The following is a 16,240-nucleotide window of genomic DNA, read 5'->3' on the forward strand; positions in this document are numbered from 1 at the left end:
CCACCTGTTATTATACGGCTTCCACGTTATCAGCGGCATTTTTGTCGAATAGACTATTTTCTGGATAAAATACGTTAGTCGATTTGTGCCAGGAATTATACACACGAGCGAAAGAAAGATGTACAATGTAGGGGAAAATGTATACGTAAAATAATAATTGCGACGCAGCGGAAAAAAGTAGAGAAAGATTTGAAATCCAGGATGGATCCAGGATATTACCGCGGGAATCGTCGATCATCCCTCGAAAGCATGTATCAACCCCTACCAATCCTGTTGCAAAAAAAACTTGTAAAAAGGATAGGAGGATCAGAAGTGGCATTCATTTTCAGGAAAAATCGAAGGAACCGCGTCGAGCGTTTTAATTTCCGCCCCATTTTCCGTCTTTCGACGGTCTCCAACCCTACCGCGTCGTTCTATCTCCGCGATTCTCCAACCCTCCTCCATCGTCTCGTCCTTCAGCTTTCTTCCATTTCCTCCTGTCGGTGGATGCGCGCCATGCAAAGCCGTAATTAGTGGCTTCGCGTGTAATTATCGTGGAAAAAAGGGCTCTGAATGCCCGCAGCATTCAGGCCAACCGAGGATGAGTCCTTCGCGATGGAATCGCGACCGAGCACCCTTGAGACATGCGCTTTTCCTTCTCCATTTTTTTTTTTTCTTTTTTTTTTTTGCTGTTCTCTACACTCCCGCCATTGCATCCCTTCCTTCTAATTTCCATCGTTCGTTCCGAAAGCGATCGCGTTTTCGACTGTCATTGCTTTTCGAGTGCGTCTAGGCCTCCATTTAGTCGGACGTCCGCCATTTAGGAAACCATCTTGACGTTCTCCCGTTCCTTTTTCTTCGTTTTCCGTTGCTGTTCGTTCCTTCCTGGCCGTAATCCGGGCTCCAACGAAAGGGTCTGTTTGTCTCCCGATGGTTTCGATTTTCTTTTTTCAAGTTTCATTCGCGAGCAGATTGATATCGCGGATACGAAAACGTTGGAACGTTTTTTTTTTTTTTGAGTGGAAAGAGTGATTTTATGCGATTGGTCGTCAGATTGCAGACACAATCCTGGGAGCATATAAACTGTTCGAAGAGACTGAATTAATGAATAATAATATTCGAATATTCATATGTGGTAATAAAATCACTGGTACAGTCGTAGTTCTATCTAGAAGAATCGATAAGAATGCAAAACTCCAAAGTAAAAAAGAACCCTCCGACTTCGCGTTGGTTTACAAAACAGACAAACTTTTTCTTCTTACTTTCACAACAATGTATCATTATTTTATCAACTGTTTATACTTGGTTGCATGTTTCAACGGAAAGCAAAACTAACCGATAACTATAATACTTCGATCCACAATTTTTAACAAAATTAATCTCTTGAGCCAAATAACTCCTTGACAACTGTCGACTATCACATGGCAATTTCGATGTTGGAATTTTATTTATAAAAGCTTAAAACCCCCTTAAATTTCGCGTCAGATTCGTAATGAGCGAGCCAAAAAATGTTTCAGGGTATTTAAAAAAAAATCGTAGGTAAAAATTTGTGGGTCGAAGTGTGAATCGTGGATCGGCATCGATGGCGATCAGAAACGTAGCAGTAGGTTCCAAGCTGCACGTAGACCGATGGCAACCCCCGAGCAACGGGCTGGGTAAGGGTTCGGGAGGGGTGGCCGTGGGGGTTTCGAGAGCTCTACGGGCCGCTTTCGATTCATTGTACAATAATATGACGGAAATGTCAGTCAATTAATAAGCATACCGAACCTGACTAATTTCCGCCTTTGTTCGTTCCGCAGGCCGGGATGGATGAATAAGTGGCCATTATGCGGCTTTTATGATTGGTCAGATCCGTATCACGACAGCCGGTTCCGCTTTTAGAAACCCGCGCCGGCACGTCGAAACTTCTCTGCGGCGAACCTTTTTAACCGCGTGCACGTGCCGCGGGAATATCGTTCTCGTTTTCTTCATCCTCCTCCTCCGCCTCTTCCTCTGCTACGCGCATTTTTTTTTTCATCCCTCCCCACGCGCGGGCTCAGACTTCGCCAGCATCCTTACGCTCATGCTTTGTTCCTCACCTCGCGACCCACGGACCTTTCGCGGCATTTTCTCAACGAACCGGAAGACGATTCCTCGGGCAGAGGAAAGATTAAGCTTTTGGGGAAATTTCTTCGAGGTGTGAATGACAGAGACATGGGAATCTCTAGGCTAATATAGACCTGGTAGGTTGTTTCTTGGGCAGAGGGTCTCTATGAGGAACCTAAGACCCTCGAATATTTGTCAGGATATCTATGGATTGAGGAAAGATAAGATTTTTAAGGGATTTTGTCGAGGACAATCTATCGAGACATTGCTAATTTGTAGTAGTTCTGAAGTAGATGTTAACCCTGAGACTGGATAAAATTTTTGGCTGACAGAGGCAATCAACTATCGACTACGGATGAAAAATAGCGCGAAATAATGTCAACGGTTAAGAACGCGTGAAAAGTAGAGGCTACCGGATGGACAGGCAGACCCGAAACTCGAGTAGTGTTCAATTTGCATGAGCTCCATCGGCCATTTTCCGTCATCTAGCTGGTCCCTCGCCACAGGAACGTCCATGCAATCTCCTCCATCGTTTCGGGAAGGGGTTGCGAGGTTCTGGAAGAAGGGGCCGCCACCGAGGGTTCGTCTGTGACGCGAGGAGGGTCGGTGGCACGGAATTCCAAGCCCGTGGGGACGGCCAGCGAGATATCCGAGGATATTATCCCTCGGGAAGCCGTGTAATGAAACCGTTCCGGCACCCCCGTGGTATTATCCCCCCAGCAATATAAGCCGGGGTGAGCCGGACAAGGATATAGGTGGCTGATACGTGGCGCAGCTGCACCCCCAGTCCACCGCCACGCCCTCTTTTATATTTCGCCCCCTTACGACGGCGGATAAGTGGAGGCGCAAGATAGTCCGCGTCAGCGAAACCCGACGTCATCGTCATTAACGAATCCACGTAATTGCCTCAGCCCTCCAAGAATCGAGCAGCCGCCATCCTCGCAACCCTTTCATGGCTGGAGCCGCGGGTGCAATGGACGGTCCATGGGGTGGGACGGTTCAGCCAAGGAGACACTCGGGGTGAAGTGTCTGCGATTAATATTCCGTCAATCGCGTTGCCTTCTCGATTTTTCCTTTTTGTTCGATGATTTTTTATTGCAATTCGGTCCTTCAGTGGAGTTGGGCTGGATGTTTAGTGGAAATTCGGGACGGAAACTGAAACATTAGTTGTCCGATTATTCTTGGGTAAATGTTACGGATTATATTTCACAGAAACAAAGAAATCAACATTTCTGGCTAATATATTTTCAGCGAAGAATTCTTTTCTCGAAAGTGCATAGAATTTCAGGAATATGATTATTTACCAAAAATGATTGTAATTGACCCCCTCAACTGAAAATAATTTTTTTAGAATGATTTGAAATTTTTTAATTTAATTTTTTAATCATTTTTAAACGAAGCCTCAATCAACAGATTGATATTCTTGATTTTCGTCTTATTTTGCCCTCTAGAATCCTCTATTAAAATTTTTCGACCGAACACCCTGTATATAATAGTTGTGGACAGCAGTATATAAAGTTTCATAAAAATTGAAGACGATGCTTCGAATCAGAGTCACCCTGCTTTGAATATGTAGAACCGATATGGCCAAGCAACGATTGCATGCTTTCTCGAGATCACCGCGATCTACTGCCGGTGCATCTGCATTCAACATTCAATTCTCCCTTGCGCAGTCTCTTCGAACCACCCTTATCCTCGATCAACAAAACGTCCAGCTCCTTCCAACCGACTCCCACAGCCACGCATCATTCTGAATCAACAAAACAATCCGTCAATAAGCTCTCCCAATAGAACCCCCTCCGTGAATCCTCCCACAAGCCTTTCATGCACCAACTCTCCCCGTCCAAGGGAAAAAGTAAGTAGTAATTCTGCCCCCCCCCCCACCTAACCTTACGTAAAAAAAAGAAAGAAATTAATCTCCAACGATTCGAGGGCGAAAGAAGCAAGGTACAAAAGGGCTCGCTGAAGGTGGAATCGCGGGCGTGTATACAAGAAACTCTTCCCTGGTCTTCGAAGAAGTCTCACGAGCCTGGGCGAGAGTGTTCTCTTGTGTACAGCGCTTTTTCCCCTGTCGGCGGCCTTTGATGATCCCGCGTGCTAGTACAATGCGCGCGGATCGTGCTCGTGCGCGCATTGCGATTAGTATTTAATGCGCACATTGTAGAAGGGCCCCGTTTCCCGTATCAAGATGCGAGGTGGGCCACCGGGGACCAGTTATTAGGCCCCTGACAGGCCCATAATCCCCGGGCCAGCGCTCCTGACGAAAAATATAATGCCTATTAGCTGGAGATCTTTTCAGCCGGGCCGCTCTGGAATATTTTCTTCTGTCTCTTTTCTTTATTTCCTCCTCTGCGACCCCAACTCTGCGATCTCGCCACCCTGGTGGCTCTCTCCGGTTCGTGTCCTCTGTCTGGTACGAGAGGGTGCTACTGGAACACGCGCGCGATCTTTCGAACGGGGATAAGTTTCGACTGATGACAATCTACGGCCAGGATCTGGCATCAGGAACGGGAGAAGTCACAGGTCCGTGAAACAGAGATCGTGGTGTTTGATTGCGTTGCTAGAGGTTTGATATTGCTCGATCGCGTACGGAGAGGTTTCTGAAGTAGCCTGGCGGTGCTACGAAGCAACCGATGTGTTCGTATTTCAGATGCAGAACGTGGTAGTTTGATCGCGTTGGTCGAGGTTTGATATTGCAGGAGCGTGTACGAAGAGTTTATGCATTTGTTTTTATTAGTATTATGACTCACTCTCCGGACGGAAACAATTGCCCACATGTAGAATATTATTACCCACTTCCCAATTAACCCACTCACATCAGATTGCTGAGACTGGACCACTATGTCGAGTGAGTCTGTCATTGTAGCCCAATCACATTGGTCCAACCAACCTGACGTGAAGTGTTTTCTCATGAAGTCAGCATTGAGAAGTGAATTAATCAAAGTGGAAGCAGGCCAGAGGAAAGCTCACGATATAGAATTTGGACTAAATTAAACTTACTAAGGTGGCTTGTAATTTGTATTTAATAATTGTATTAGTTCCTTTAAATTTACTAAATTGTAGAAACAAATCTGAACCGCAGAAAGGGTCCAGAACAGCCTCGATTTTGCTCCCCCTTTGGTGCCAGTCGTTCTCCCCTGTTTAGGCCTCTAGGAAGACGCCATTTTATGTATTGCGTATTTCGCTTCTTTGAGTCGTATATTTGCTCCATTTCGTTGATTGTGGAATAATTCGAATCGATAGCTTTTAGTTTAAATGAATGTACGAGTGTCCTGTAGAGCAGTACGTAGCTCGTCAATATTTTTAATAGTTTCTCGTATAGAAAGGTAATTAAATTGCTTGAGTTCGAGTGTTTATGGCTCCGCAAACCTTTTCAGCTAAGCACGCCCTGAAACCGTGTGTTATTTACTCGAATAAATGGTGGCAAACAATTATTTATAGTAACATAAATTTTTTGAAATATTTACTGTTTCGTTTGATAACTTTTTGGATGATTTTAATAATTCTAACGTAATTTTTAATGTTGTTTGTTTCAGCCGAGGTCCGCAAGCTAGCAGAGACACGTGAGTCACGACTACTAATTATTCTAAAAGTTTAGGCAGTGTTTTAAGCGCACACTATTATTTTACACGATTGAGGAAATTAACGAAAAAGTTACAGTAGCTTTTTCGATCGACTTTCGAGGTAAAATGGTTTCGGTGACGCTAATTGCGAGCTGCCTCGAGGTACGATGTAAAAAAATATATGGCAACAATCGATGCTGCGCATCCACGAGACCGTTTCGTTTCGAGCGGATGTCAGGCATTACTTACAGAGCTTCCAGGTTTTTGCCTCCATTGTGCCGGACCGATAGCAGAAGAGCGAATATTACGTAACATATTCCGACCCGCTTGGGCATGAAAACCCCTCCGCGGTTATTATATTTAATGGAGCCGCGGCCGATTCTGCAACATCTGCGTCCCGTGGCGCGGGCAGCGCGTGGCCGCTTAAAAGGGAAACCCCCGACCGTCATCGATTATTCCTCAAAGAAAACAGGAACCGCGTTGAACTTGTTCCCGAAGTTCTCGTGTATCGCTGCTTCGAGAATAGTTTCAGTTGCCTCGAGGGTCCCAGATACACTTCCACCCAAGTTTCCCTTAATTTCTTCTACCTTTTTCTCTTGCTATTGTCCCGGCGAATAAAAGAATTGCCGTACACCGAGTCCCGCCGAAAAACGGGTCATTTGATCGTGAAAATGAATCAACTTATCTGAAATTATTTTATCAAAACATGTGTCTTTTTCAAATTTGTATTTAGCTAACAAGAGGACACTGTTCATCCCCCACGAATTTTGATGAATTATTTTAGTACACCAAATAATAGTTCTAGAAGCTATGTAGAGAAATAACATTCAAGTCTCGCAGTATTTATCCTAGTTTTTGCAATCATATTTGTTACAATTGTTCCTCCCAAAAATAATAAATACAACAGATAACGTTATTTCCTAACTTTGGTCGTTATTTAAATTGTTGCCATGTTTTTCTGTAAATAATAACAGCCATTGAAACTACAGTACTGTTCGTTGAATTAATATTCAGGTTTATGGTGCGTGTTTCGACGAACGGGTCTATAGAAATTTCCCAGACCGGTACAGGGCCGAATGATTTTATTGCTAAATTAGAGTGTTAAATGACGTTGATGCATTCTCCGGGGGATCTGTAACGGATACAATGCGCGGTCATTAATTTCGCAGATAATGTGTAAAGCATATTAATGTTGTGGATTCGATTGTCGTTTCATTTTAGAGACGACGATGGTAATGGTAATCGTTAATTATGACGCGTATTGCAAATCGAACGTCCTGAAAATGTAACCGTTGCAAACGTATTGGTTAATGCGATTATTTCGAATTGTTTAAAACCTCATTGCCCCGAAGTTGATAAAAACAATCGCACCATTAATTCATTTCCACCCCAAACGGCTATTACAGGTTAGAAATAAAAATTGTGGATGGAACAGCAATTAAATCTAAGTTATAAACTTACTTTCAATCGTTCCTCAAACGCCAAACGACTCAATTTTTACTTAGAATTCTTATTGAATCGACAGAATAAGAATGGAGATACATAAGATGTCGTTTATTTATTATAAACGAACCAATATGACAAATTTTTGGTAAAAATAAACCGTGCAACCCCAGTCGCCATTACGAAATATTACCCCAATGTCAATGTCAATTAGCGGCTCTAAATTACTACTGCAATCTATTATCCCCGAATCACAACGCCCTCGCGTTCTCCAGCGTCTTCGCGCCCCTAATCTGCCGTCGAGCTAAACAAACAACCGGCACGTTTAAGAGGCACGAACCCGATCAAAGTTTCCAACGAACGTACCGAGATCCAGCGTCCGAAAAGGACACGGTTCACACACCCTTCCAACCTCGACCGACGCATAACCGTGTGTCCCTGCACACAGGGTGCGTGGAGAACGCCACAGGGGGTGAGTAATGTCGGGAAATGCAGCTAACGAAGTTTACGAAGACACTTAACGGAATTACGCGCTCGCCAGCAATGGCCTCCGCGAGTGTGCTTCCCCTCCAGCCCCCTCCCCCTCCGGGTTGGTTCTCTTCACCCCTTTCTGGTGGCAAGGGATCGTCGCGTTAATTACCGCGAGCGGAGGCAAGAAGCCGGGGAAAATCGCGGCGAGAGAGCGCATCATCGTCGTGAATATAGTCCAGACCCGGCTGGCGAAAGGTCGCGAAAGGAAAGCAGGTGGAATGGGGTAGGAGGACGGGGGGTGGGCGAGAGAGGGTGGCTCGGGGCGAAGCGAGGGTGGTTGGCTCGGTTCTGCGTCGAAGAAGGGTGTTATTGACATGGTGGGTGTCGCGTCGTCGGCCATCTTGGCCTGCCTGCACCCTCTCCTCCGCTCGAGTCTCTCCCCGGCGCACCCCTCCCCTTCGCACCCTTCCCTCTTGCTCGCTCTTACAGGCCGCGTGACGCTCCGTCCCCCTCGCGTCCAGGACATCCTTGTGTCCCCCTTGTGTCGAGTGACATTCGGGCTATACGCCCGGCCTAACCTGCCCGACAGACGCCCTGGGCCACCCTTTTCGACCAACCCCGGCGACGAGCTCCGTGGGTCCCGGGGGTTGCTTGTCGCCATGGCGACCAAACCCTCCTCGCCCAACCCCCGTCGGCCAAACACCGGTTCCTGTCCCTCGGTACACACTTCCCTCTTCGTTTCTCGGTGTCTCTTTGCTCCTCGAGTCACGTCCCCCTCCGATTTTTATACCCCCCTCCTACTCCTGCCCGATCATCCCTCTTCTGGCCGATTCCTAGGATTCTTTTCCGCCGTTGTACCTCAGTCGATGTTTCTTCGTTCCGTATCGGTGTTCAACATCCGAACGCGTCTTTTGACCTCATGATTCTTTACTTGTCCTTGTTTCTGATCTTTAGACTCCCTGGGGCAGGGGGTTGGGGCTCCGGGGCTTGTATTTCGACGTTGCAACTCGCGTCTTTTGTTTCTTTTTTTTTTTTTTCTTTCGCTCCGGGTAATATTTCCGAGTGGAAACTGTATTTTCACTTCTCGCGACTTGAGATCCTTTCGTCCATCCGTGTATTTACCTCGAGTTGGAGCACGATTATATATCATTCGAAAATATTTTGCTGATTTTACGTACACGATTTCGCCAAATGATTCGTAAAATCACATGCACCCTCCAACCCGTTTGAGCAGAGTATTTTAAAGTAAAGTGGTCCTTCCTAATTATTATATTTTTTATTTTAAACAGTCTTCACAGTTTTGTTTTTGGGGGTTATATTTCGGCGTTGGCAGTTTCGTTCTATATTTTTCCCTCTGCTCGAGTAATATTCCCGAGTAGAAACTGTGCTCTCACTACCCGCATTCCTTCGCTTTTCACCTCTGCCGTCTCCACTTCATCCCGCTTTAATTTGACTCTTTGGATTTCTTTTAGTTTATTTGTGTATTTACTCGAGCCATTTCTTCATTTTTCGAGGAAATCGTACTCCTGCAGAAATCAATTCTATATATTTATTTTAGCCACATATACTCTCGGTTAACGTCGTCATTGCAGATGCTCCATATACGGTTTCCTCGTCCTATTTCCTTCATTATTTCACCAGCTATCGTTTTTTCGAACTGATATGACTGGGATATGACCGGGATACCAATTATACTAACTTTCTCTATCATTATCGTGTCTAGAGCAGAACTATAGATTTTCTCAAGAAATGTCTCCACGATCGCTAACGTTAGAACGGACGAAGATATCTCGTTTTCATCGTTTCTTCCTCCCTCGCATTTACACCCTCCCTGGGAACATTATTCTGAAGTAGAAACCTCCCCTATTTTTCTCTTTCCACCCTTCCTCCATCTTTCCAACGGCTTCTCTATTTCTCCTTCCCTCATTTCTATTCTCCACCTTTCATTTCTCCTATTATTCCCATCTCTAGAAATAATATTCTCAAGTAGAAACTCCCTCGCTAGTCCTACGCCCTTCCACCCCTCCTCGCGTTCTCTATTTCCACCCTTTTCATGCGTCCTCGTTCTCTAGCTGCGCTTTCTCAACAACAACCTCTACGCGTATCACTTCTACACCCTCCTACGCGTCCTCCTTGCTCCCTCCTTTATTTCCATTCTCTCAGCCCTCACTATTTTTTCCACCCCCAAAACCCCTTCGCCGTTGGAACGATGGGGTCACTGGGCGGACGTGCGAGTCCACGCTAGCGCTAATAACGTCTCTGTTCGTCACAGGGGATGATGCTACCCTTGCAGAGATGGGCAGAATTTTGTTCGAACAATAGATAATAAGATTGTCAAGGGTAGATTAATAATTGAATTTCGTGTAAAATATCAGGGTTGATTTCCCCCTTATGAGAACAAAATTGCACAAATTAATTCAATAGCTAAATTTTGGTATTAGCACCGAGGTTTCCTTGCAAAAAAAAAATAAATAAAACGAACTCTGACGTATATTTCTACATGCTTTTCTCGAATTTTGCAACTAAAGTTCGTTGCACACTCGCGATGGTCGGAAATCCCGAGATTCCGGTTCTGTGAAATTCCAAGTTGCTATACAAAGAAAGTAAACAAAGGCTGTTCGTATTTTTATTTACGCCCAGGAAAGCAGCTCTCGTAAAAAAATAAAAGAAAGCAAAGGTTAAATAACCCTCTGGGTCGTCGACGACGAAGAAAAACACACCCTAGGAGCGCGCTACGTCGTTTCCAGCAACAATTTCTGAGCAAACATCGTGCGTTATCGGCTTTCGCGAGGCACACCCTCCGCCCTCCATCTTCCTTTCCCTTTCGCCCCACATCCGTTACGGGCTCTACGTCCTTATTGTTTTTGTCGTTTCGAATCCCGTCTCGTCTTCAATTTTCGAAACGCAATCACCGTCGTCTCCTCGCCCCCGCTTTGTTCCCGACGGCGATAAATGAAAATCGATCGTGCCGGGCCATTGTATCGCGGATTAGAAATTCTGCGATTGGGATGGGCCTCGGTGACCATCGACAAAGGGATTACGCGAATTAAAGCGATTGATTCGCTGCATTTTACAGTGCATCGTCCATATGTCGGGGCCAGGGTGCATTGTGCCCCCGGATCGCTTCGCGTTTGCTCGCGCAGCGGGTGCATCGCGAGGACGCGACAATTTCAATGCGGAATTTCTGCGATGCTGCGCTCGAATGAGGCCTACCGCGCGACCATTGATTAATTCGCGCGATTTTTGTTCGCCGCGTCGTCCTACGAGGATTAATTTTTCTCGATGTTACCAAGGAAATTTCGTTCGGGCCTGAAAAGTTAGCCAAAAATCGATTTAAAGAATGTCGCTCAAAAATGCACCGAGTCAACTGGGATTTTACTTAGCACGAGTTCTAAAAATAATAGATGGAAATAATATGAAGAGTTTAGAGGCCCACAGATCCAAAGTATTTGGATGGAAATAAATTTTAGTGTAAATTGTAATTCCTGGAGCAACGATTCGTTAGTCGCACGAAAGATGGACACGATCCACGGGAAATAGGAAAATGGAAGCGTCTCGCTCCATCCAATAATTGGGACTTGGGATCGCAATGTCTTCCGCTGTTCTTAACGCGACTCGTCCGGTGGAAAAATCGACGAAGAAAAAGCGAGGCGGATCGACGAGTGGTTTCCTCATCGAGAGGACTTAGAGTATTTGTTGTCGACGACAGTGAGGGAGAAACGGGGGAAAGAAAGTCGAGTACCAATTAATTCGTGGCTGCGGCTTGATTTAGCAAATCGTCCCTAATTGGTCGGATTGCGGTGCTTCGCGAAACTTTGTGGTCGGTCGAGACAAAAGCCATATCAATACCCTGAAGTCCCCGCTAATAATCTCTAATTCTCGAAGACGACTACGGACAAAAGGAAGACCGAGTTCGAATCGCCAGGATCGAACCTGGCTCTTCTCATTGGTTTCAGAAATTCTACGTCCACCGTTTCTTTAAGATTATTAGTTTTTTTATTAATAGAATAATACTCGAAAGGGTGTAAAATTCATAGAGAATTCACAAACACACAGATTTTTGTTGTAACAAAGAATTTGGTGGATTTTCTTAGTCCAGTATTCCCAGAATTTTGTGAGTAAAACCAATTTAAAAAAATGAAAGGTCGTACAAGTATCAGATCTCTCTGTCAGTGTGTACTGCGATCACTGAGATACTCTGTATTTTCGTGACACCCCGTACGTAGCGCCCCACCCAGCTTCCCAAATAATCGCGAAACTACGACGATCCTATTAATTAACTTCCACTGGAGATGGCCCCGTTTCAAACGATGTAAAGAATCGGAGAATCGCTGGCTTTATGCTCGCGAATGAACTGTTTATTTATTCGCGATACGCGCCGCTGGTGGGTGGGGGTGGGAGATACAGAGCGAGTGATCGACGTGAAACGAGTTCATTCATACTCGCCACGATGAATGGAAACGAAACATGGGAAACGACACCGTATTGTTCCGATCCGTTTTTCTTTTTTTTTTTCCTTTTTTTTTGGCGAGAATTGTTTACAGATAAGGAGCCCGAGCACAACGAACGGTTCATTTAACGTTTCTCGATAGTCAGCGAAATTATTAGACACATCCTGACCTCCATTTTTGTTCAATGGTGGTCGTTTAATATAAGGTTGGACAGAAAAATTAGCACGGAAATTTATTCACTGCATATTTTACGTAATTTTTAATAATCGTTGAATAAATCTAATTTCTATAGATTTTCTTGTTTGTGGAATTGCGAAATTTACTCTTCGTTTATTATACTTACAAACCTTTCTATCTATTACCTATATTTAATATCAATTTATGATCACGGTAGAACGCGTTTATAGATCGTAAATGATTCAGGATTCTTCGGTGAAATTTCCAGTGAATTGAAATCTGGCGCGATATAACACGCCGTTGATTCTCGTTAATTCGATGAATTAAACAGTAACGCTTAATTAATTACACGCGACCGCGTGCAGCGTCGTGTTTTCGTGTTTTACTTTCGTTTTCGGAATACATTACGACTGGCGTATTTAATCGATAAAAATGTATTTTATTGTCGGTGTCGTTGGTCTGAATTAACCATTATTAAATTGCCCTTCGACCTTGAATAAATCCAACAGGGAATCGAAGTTTCTCTTAATTATTTGTTTGTTCTCTTAATAACTTCATTCAAATTGGTCGTTTCAATGTTAACAATAGTGGTTTGGATTCATAGAATTACTGATTACAAAATTACGAATCTGTAATGAATCGGTTCATGCATACAGCACGAGTATACCACGATTGAAAATTTATGTAAATAATTAATGTTATTATGGAGCGAACGAACGATCGCAAATCGAATTTGTACGTAACCCCAATAATCCGATCACTCACGTACCTAGAAAATAGAATTAAACAACGAGTGGTTTGAAATGTTCATTCAAAATTGGAATATATTTCGGAAAAAGAATAAGATAAACCTCTCAGTTTTCCTCGATGAAAGCTCGCTGCTACCTAAAGTTTAAGGGTAGGTTAACGACAGTATATTCCAAAAAAGAGAGTAAAGGATAGAAATCATCATGAATCGCGTAAAGTTTCTGGACGCGGAGCAACAACAACCCCGCAAGTGTCCGGACGTCGAGTCAGTAACTCGATGGCGATGTTAAAGGGGGCGTCTCTCAAGGGTGCGATAACTTTCGGCGTCGACTGTATCCGTTGGATGATACCCCCTCGGGGTTTTCTCCCCTCGGGTGTTGGGGTGTGTTTCGTTGCCTGGCAACGACACCCTCAAAGTCCCCGCTCTGATTGGCCCCGTCCCGCTTTTCCTGTCTTAGCCTCTCTCTTCTCACCCCCTTCGACAATCAGCCAGCCGCGACCGTGCCTCCTATCGACGATCAAAACCACCCTCGAGGCAACGGCTCCCTCGTCGCCGCACCCCAACACCCCACCCCACTTGGCCGCCCGTCTTTTCGTCTCTCATGCACGAAAATGGAAAGTCGGACACCTTCTCGGATTTATCGCCTGGCGAGATACTGCGTTAATTGAATTTTTTGGGGACGAAATGTCCTTTTGTCGGAGGGAATTTCAAAAATCAGAGAAGGGTTAGGTCTAGTAACGAAAAAACTCAAAATCTGTGTATTTATAACGCCCCTGTGAATTCTCCTTCCCTCCAGTTACCGGATGGAATGTAAAGAGAAGATTTTACCTAAAAACTGCCTCGTTGCAAACCCTGGCCGTCCGTCATGCTTGACGTAGGAGTATGCCAGTATCGAATAGCAGCCTGGAAACTAAAATACCAGGAACGGCTTTACCTCGTAATAATTTATAAATAAAAGAACCATTTCCAATCGCAAGGCAGTACCGCAGCTATTCGGAAACGATCGGTTCTCTCGCGAAACGAACGAATTTACGAACGTCTCGCGGAACAGCCTCCTTTAAGTTCTTTCACGTCCTCGAGGGCTCCATCCGGCCTGGATCGGCTCGATCGTCGGAATCCGCTTACGAATAAACATCCATTTCATGCCTTTCATCGTCATTTACGATCATTTCTATTTTTCTGACTTGGTAAATCGCACGAAAGGATTAACCCTCGGCGAGGGGGTGGGAGGTGGAGGGTAGCTTCTTCTATGACTCCTTCACGTTGCTCGTCCCTGCCTCACAACCCCCCTACCACCCTCCTTTCGCGAGGCTCCTTCGAGTAGCTGGCCCCTTTTGTCGACGATCGTGGAGAGGGTGGATAGAACCACCCCTATTGATCCCGCTCAATGGATTCTCCCTGGCCTTTCACCTGCCACCGATCCCGGTGTTTTGACATTCCTCTCGCTCGTCCTCGCTCATTTCACGGCATTAATAGAACGCTCGACCCGCTCGCTAGCGAAGAGCGGATCCTTTCAGTGGCGAAGAACTTCCTAAATAAGCGTAATCCTTTTCAGTCGCGTACCCGGAGCGCGCGCACCCTTAGAAATCGCTCGCGTCGACGATGCGAAACGGAGAAAGATTCCTGTCCTTCTTTTGCCGTTTACTAATCTCCTTCTTCTTTTTTATTCTGACGTACAATAACGTAATAGCAACATCAACGACCACAATTGTAAATCAGTCTAGTTCCCATTCAAATTCTCGAAGATTTCACTGATCCTTAAAACCTAATTGCATAAATCTAACATACAGTAATCCCTCGATACGTGACCGTATTTTATCCCTGGCAGTTGATAGAATTTCACTCCAAATGACTTTCTGCCCGTTTTTCCTTTCCTTAACGAAGAAAGGTTCGAAGTACGAGGTATTTGAGCGAGAGGAGGGACAGTCGAGGGCTGCAAGGGGTGGGTGGCGAAGCAGAGGAACGTTTACTTGGGAGACTTGATCGATGGAAAGAAAGAGAACTGAGGAGAATGGGTTAACAGTAGCCTTTCGCCGTAGGAAGCTTAAATGGACGAGTTTCATGTGTGACTTCTTTGGATGATTGCTTGAAAAATTGTGAAAGGATGGATCATTGGGGTCGAAAGGTCGATCGAGGAAAATTTGTCAGAGTTGACATCAATTTTATATAATAATAAATCAGCCTGAATAGTCTCGATACTCTGCTCCAAGTTTGGAACTTTTACTGAGACAGATTTTGTTTCAGACGACTTGGATTATTGGTCTGAGAATTCCGTGGACTATTTACCTGAAGTCGAACATGGGGGAAAAGATTTTAATTCGTGCAACGATATTTGTTTCGACAAGTGAGAATGATTTTACTGCTTCTGGATATTTAAGGCGTCAGTTTTGTCTGTAATATAGAAAGTTGGTACAATTTTAGGGACAAGTTACACATTCCAAAAATATTTTACGGCACACGAACGCACAAGCAAATCGAACAAGTCGTAAGGGAATTGCAGAAGACTTCCTTCAAGCACAAAAAGTAAATAACTTTAAAATCGTATCGCGAGCTCGTGACACCGTGTGCGTGAAAACAAAATTTCATTTTGCAGAATGACTATTTTGAGCAGTCGAGAGCACACGTGCATTCAAGAGAGCACTAGGAACAAAACGGAGCTGTGCAACGATTTATTGGACCCTTCTAAGGTTTACCTCCTTTAGATAAATTTAAAAAGAAAGCAAACGTAATTCCACAATGTCTGAATAATTTTTACGTAGCACAAAGGGTGTCCATTTTACAATGAAAACAACAGAAGGACCATCAGTAATTTTCGTGCGTTGGGATCTCTCGGTCTGAATCCAGTATGGAACATCGAAGAGTTGGTTACCATAGGCAAAGATAGCAATGCATGCCCATATTTTGCTGCCAGGAGCTTAATGGAGCAGGCAGATATTATCTTTTGCCCTTACAATTACATCGTTGATCCTGATATCCGTGAGAGTGTAAGCATTCATGAAACGAGTACTCCAAAGTACTCTAAAGGAACCTCGAAACTTGAAACTCATGATTATTACAGATACAACTAATGGTTAAAAACCAGGTAATCATCCTCGACGAAGCCCACAATATCGAAGACATTTGTAGAGACTCTGCAAGCTACAATTTTCGTGACGATGATCTCATAGCTGCGGGAAACGATTGCGATAGCCTCCTATCCAGTAGGGCGTCCAATGCTGAGACCTACAAAACTCTGAAAACGTACATCCTTCGTTTAACAGATTTCCTCAAAAACCTTACGCTTGACAACATCGTAAGTGAAAAGATTTCAAAAGAGATAGAAA

At 44.6% G+C, this 16,240-nt stretch overlaps 1 protein-coding gene across 3 annotated transcripts in view; it reads left to right on the forward strand.

Moving 5' to 3' along the window:
- LOC143344199 (Fanconi anemia group J protein homolog) overlaps positions 1-16,240 on the forward strand; it is a 59,364-nt gene that overhangs the window by 41,206 nt on the left and 1,918 nt on the right. For all 3 annotated transcript variants that reach the window (XM_076770028.1, XM_076770029.1, XM_076770030.1), the window contains exons 4-9: positions 5,601-5,627; positions 15,162-15,261; positions 15,339-15,440; positions 15,511-15,604; positions 15,677-15,901; positions 15,976-16,209. In XM_076770028.1, the coding sequence (XP_076626143.1) occupies positions 5,601-5,627; positions 15,162-15,261; positions 15,339-15,440; positions 15,511-15,604; positions 15,677-15,901; positions 15,976-16,209 (782 nt within the window). The remainder of the gene's footprint in view (positions 1-5,600; positions 5,628-15,161; positions 15,262-15,338; positions 15,441-15,510; positions 15,605-15,676; positions 15,902-15,975; positions 16,210-16,240) is intronic.

The sequence above is a fragment of the Colletes latitarsis genome, chromosome 7 (genome assembly GCF_051014445.1).
Source record: "Colletes latitarsis isolate SP2378_abdomen chromosome 7, iyColLati1, whole genome shotgun sequence".
In the NCBI taxonomy this organism is placed as follows: domain Eukaryota; kingdom Metazoa; phylum Arthropoda; class Insecta; order Hymenoptera; family Colletidae; genus Colletes; species Colletes latitarsis.